We start from the raw sequence: 5238 nt of genomic DNA, 5'->3' as shown, positions 1-5238 counted from the left end.
CTTAACAAAGGATACGAATCTAGATATGAAGGGTATTATTTAAAAAGAAAAAGACGGGCGTTAAAATAATTTAACGGAAAAATGCGGGATGTTACAGGTGGTAGGTGGTGGTGGTGTTTAGTGGTGGTGGTCGTGGGTGGCGCTAGTTGGTAGTGTTGATTGATGGTGCTGGTTGGTGATGGTGGTGGTTGGTAGTAGTGGTGGTTGGTGGTGGTGGTGAGAGGTGGTGGAGGTGGTGGTTGATGGTGGTAGGTGTTGGTGGGTGGTGGTGGTGGTTGGTGTGGGTTGGTGGTGGTGGTAGGTTGTGGTGGGTGGTGGTGGGTGGTTAGTGGTGGTGGTTTGTGGTGGTGGTTGATAGTGGTGGTAGGTTGTGGTGGTTGGTGGTGGTGGTGGAGGGTGGTGGTGGTTGGTAGGGGTTGGTGGTGTTGGTAGGGGTTGGTGGTGGTGGTGGTGGTGGTGGGTGGTGGTGGTGATTGGTGGTTGGTGGTGGTGGTAGTGGTGGGTTGTAGGTGGTGGGTGGTCGGTGGTCGGTGGTGGGTAGTGGTGGGTAGTGGTGGTAGTTGGTGGTGGTGGGTGGTGGTGGTGATTGGTGGTTGGTGGTGGTGGTGGTGGTAGTGGTTGTTGGTGGTGGGTGGTGGGTGGTGGGTGGTGGTGGTGGTGGTGGTGGTGGGTGGTGGTGGTGGTGGGTGGTGTGGGTTGGTGGTGGGTGGTGGTGTTGAATGGTGGTGGTGGTTGGTGGTGGTGGTGGTGGGTGGTGGTGGTTGGTGGTGGTGGTGGAGGGTTGTGGTGGTGGTGGAGGGTGGTGGTAGTTAGTGGTGGTGGTTCGTGGTGGGTGGTGGTGGTGGCTGGTGGTGGCGGGTGGTGGTGGCGGGTGGTGGTGGCTGGTGGTGGGGGTGGTGGTGGGTGGTGGTCGCCGTGGTAGTGCGTGGCGCTGGTTGGTGGTGCTGATTAATGGTGCTGGTTGGTGATGGTGGTGGTTGCTGGTGGTGGTTGCCGGTGGTGGTTGGTGGTTGTGGTAGTTGGTGGTGGTGGTTGATCGTGGTGGGTGGTGGTCGTTGGTGGTGGTTGGTGGGGGTTGGTGGTGGTGGTGGTTGATGGTAGTGGTGGTGGTGGTGGTGGTTGGTGGTTGTGGTGGTGGTGGGTGGTGGTAGTTGGTGGTGATGGGTGGTGGTGGGTGTTGGTGGTGATTGGTTGTGGGTGGTGGGTGGTGGGTAGCGGTGGTGGGGGGTGGTGGTGGTGGGTGGTGGTGGGGGTGGGGTTGGTGGTGATTGGTGGGTGGTGATGGTTGGTGGTGATGGTGGAGGTTGATGGTGGTGCATGGTGGTTGTGGGTGGTGGTGATGAAGGTGTTTCATATTATGTTAACTTTTGTATAATTAATTTTTATTAATTATAATTATTAAAATGACCTTTTTACCCTTCTATGTATTTTAAGCTAAATTGAAATTTTATAATATTTTGTGGTTCATATTTACTTATTCAGTTTGTACTCATTTTAAGCTTAGCCACGGATCGTGCCATATATATATATATATATTTATATATATATATATATATATATATATATATATATATATATATATATATATATATATATATATATATATATATATATATATATATATATATATATATATATATATATATATATACACGGAGTAATATATATTTATATTATATATTATCTGTGGAATATATAATACTATCTCCGTCCCAATTTAATAGTCCACCTTTCCTTTTTCGTACGTCTCAAATTAATAGTTCACTTCCATAAATGGAAAAGAATAATTAATTAAAGTACTTTTATACCCTTGCTTTATTTAAGTAAGACAAAAGTATAGGTAAAAAGTAATGGGTAAAACTGGAAAGTAGGGAAAAAGTAGACAAAAAGTACATGTGACAGTCACTTTTTCTTAAACTGTGTTTTTTGATCTGTGGACTATTAAATTGTGACGGAGGGAGTATATGTAATGTAATGTATGATATATAATATTTAATCAAAAATATATATACGGAGTATAATTTTTATAAAAACTAACGATGATAAGGAGTTCATAACCCAATGGGCCTGGGTCAAAATGTCCACAAAAATTCTAAAAATTTAACTCTTTTAAACAGAACAAATCCCAACTTGTCATACACACTTGGGTCAATTTACCATTTTTGTCAACAATGGATATAAGAAAGGGAAATTGTTCAAAATACATTTTTTTTTTTTTTAGGCTTCAAACAAATACACTTTTTTAAAAAAAATTGTCTTTTTACACCATTCGGTAGTCAGAATTTCTGTCTACCACCTTTATCTGTCGTCTACTAACATTTTTACAAAGTAGTAGACAGTAACAACAAGGTAGTAGACAGTGAGAACAAAGCAGTAGACAGCTAATTATAAGGTAGCTGACCGTCTACTGCCTTGTTGTTATTGTCTACTACCTTGTTGTAGGTGTCGACACCAATAATACATATCAGTCGACACCTACAACAAGGTAGTAGACAGTAACAACAAGGCAGTAGACGGTCAGCTACCTTGTAATTGACTGTCTACTGTTTTGTTCTCACTGTCTACTACCTTGTTGTTACTGTCTACTACTTTGTAAAAATGGTAGTAGACGACAGATAAAGGTGGTAGACAGAAATCCCGTCTACCGAATGGTGTAAAAAGACATTTTTTTTAAAAAAGTGTATTTTGTTAAAAAAAAAAAATGTATTTTCATCAATTTCCCTATAACAAATATTCTAAGTATACAAAGAAAAATGACATTTTGTCAAATAGAATGTTTACATGGCGGAAGTGGGTTCCCACACAATCCAGGATTACCCAAAAATGCTGAAACAGGAATACTAGTATTATGCTCGGGAATTTGCCCAATTAGTCTATTTCTTGACACATCAAATTCCTTCAAATTCTTCAAATTTAACAACTCTTTTGGTATCATTCCTCTCAACTTATTGCTAGAAATCAAGATTCTTACCAATTCATTCCCATTACTAAAAGACTTCGGTATAGTTCCGCCCAACGGATTGTGCGATAACACCAACGAAACTATCGAATCCATAGCAGGTTCATTTGCAAAATCTATCGGCCCGGAAAATGAGTTGTACGATACATCAATCGAGTTGAAATGACCAAGCGGATCATGTACATTTTTCTTGAAAATAGTATTTATATCTCCTGAAAAGTTATTTGAATGAAGATCAAGATCCATCAACAACGAAAGATTCTTGAATTCAGCTGGAATCGAACCCCTAAACCCATTACTTGATAAGTTCAAAAACGAAAGGTTAGTCATGTTCCCAATCCAACGTGGCAATTCACCCGTTAACGAGTTTTTCGATAAGTCTAACTCTGAGATTGTTGTCGATGACGCTAGGAACCTTGGAAACCGACCTCGGATTCCTGTGTTCGCCATCATTAGCCGAAAAAGTTTCAATCTTGATAACCAATTTGGTAATCTGATCAAATGCATAGGGTTATATGACAAATCTAGAGTTTGCAAATTCTGTAATCTTGAAATCGGAGTCGGAATCTGGCCCGAAAGTTTGTTTCTTGATAGATCTAATGTTTGAAGATTTTGCAAGTTCCCAAAACTAAAAGGAATAAAACCAGTAAATCTATTATTCGAAAAATACATATCCGTAAGAGTAATCAAATGACCTAAACTACCCGGTAACTTTCCGGTGAGCTTATTGTTTTCAAATATCAACCGTTGGATCTTTGGCAGTTTACCAATAGACGGCGGGATGTTACCGGTTAACTCGTTTTCGGACAAACGAATAAACTGAATTGAAACAAGTCCACCAATTGAAGCGGGGATTGAACCAGAGAGTTGGTTTTGGTTAAGGTACAAAAGCTCTAACTCCGATAATGATCCAAGTGAGATCGGGATGATTCCGGTGAGGTTATTTTCCGATAAATCAAGAAATTTTAGATTTTTCAACTTCCCAATGGTTTCTGGAATCACCCCAGAAAAGTTATTCTGATGGAAATCAAGTTTTGTTATCGAACTCATTTCGCCGATTGATGATGGAATCTCGCCGGAAAACTGATTACCGGAGAGACCAATTTCCGATAAAGATTTAAAAGATTGGAAAATAACAGATGGGATTTCACCATTTAATTGATTATTACTAAGATAAAGCTTTTCCAGCCTGGAAAGTGATCGGAATGTCATCGGAATTGAACCGGAAAGTTTATTTGTATCAAGAAACAGATGGGTTAAACGTGAAAGGTTTCCAAACTCCGGTGGGATCCGACCCGATAAGTCTTTTAGGTTACTGAGGTCAAGAAGTTGTAAAAATGTAAGGTTAGATAAAGAAGGAGAAAGGGTACCGGAGATTGAAGTGTCAAGAATGAAATCATCGCCGGAAACTAGACCGGAACGGGAAATATTGGTGACTCTGCCGGCGGAATCACAAGTGATTCCATTCCATGATTTGCAGCAATCAGTTTTAGGTGTCCATGATTGGAAAAGATTTGATGGGTCAAAGGTGATTTTGTGTTTGAAGTCAAGTAATGCTTGTTGGTCAATGTGATTACATGTTTGTGATTGTAATGGTGAAAAGATGAGAGAGATGAAGATGAGAGATACAATGTGGAACTTCATTGAAGTTGCAGGGAATTGTAATCAAGATTGAAGGAAGTGAATGAACATGGGAAGGAGTGATTACTGAGAATTGTGGTCAATTTATAAGTTTTTTATTTGGATAATTTATTTATATTATATTATACTCCGTATATCATTATAAATTATACGGAGTAACATTAATATTAGGTTACACGGAGTATTAGATTAGATATATTTATATTTATATTTATATTTAATTACTGCTACGTTATACAAGGATTTATTTGAGTTTTTATATAGCATGTATGTATATTTTCCGTTTAATTATAGGTGTGATGTTTTAATTTTTTCCAGAATTTTTTTTTCAACTTTGATTTGATAATTTTATTTGTGTTTAATAATATTTGATGAAATTTAAATGAATGAATTGAGTATTTAAAAGTTAATATTTAAAATTAAAAATTTTTACCTCCAAATTGGCATCAATGGCTACTTCAACCAAACAACATGATCGAGTTTTCTGCTCATCAATAATTGGGATCCCGGCTAAATTTTCTCATATATTGTATAATCAAGTGTATTTATATCTAAGTCGGGTTCTGGGCATCTTCTAATGCCTTTTGTATAAGTTCTGAGGCTTAAGTATATAGTGAGTGCCTCACATTCTGTAAATA

At 39.0% G+C, this 5238-nt stretch overlaps 1 protein-coding gene across 1 annotated transcript; it reads right to left on the bottom strand.

Moving 5' to 3' along the window:
• Window positions 1-2726: 2726 nt before the first annotated feature.
• Window positions 2727-4613, bottom strand: LOC139849644 (uncharacterized). Its single transcript, XM_071839279.1, has one exon. It carries the CDS (start codon window positions 4601-4603, stop codon window positions 2765-2767), a length of 1839 nt encoding a protein of 612 aa, XP_071695380.1. The 5' UTR covers window positions 4604-4613; the 3' UTR covers window positions 2727-2764.
• Window positions 4614-5238: the final 625 nt, after the last annotated feature.

The sequence above is a fragment of the Rutidosis leptorrhynchoides genome, chromosome 5 (genome assembly GCF_046630445.1).
Source record: "Rutidosis leptorrhynchoides isolate AG116_Rl617_1_P2 chromosome 5, CSIRO_AGI_Rlap_v1, whole genome shotgun sequence".
Classification (NCBI taxonomy): Eukaryota; Viridiplantae; Streptophyta; class Magnoliopsida; order Asterales; family Asteraceae; genus Rutidosis; species Rutidosis leptorrhynchoides.
The sequence above is the reverse complement of the archived record's forward strand: the minus strand, read 5'-3'. Positions and strand labels throughout refer to the sequence as shown.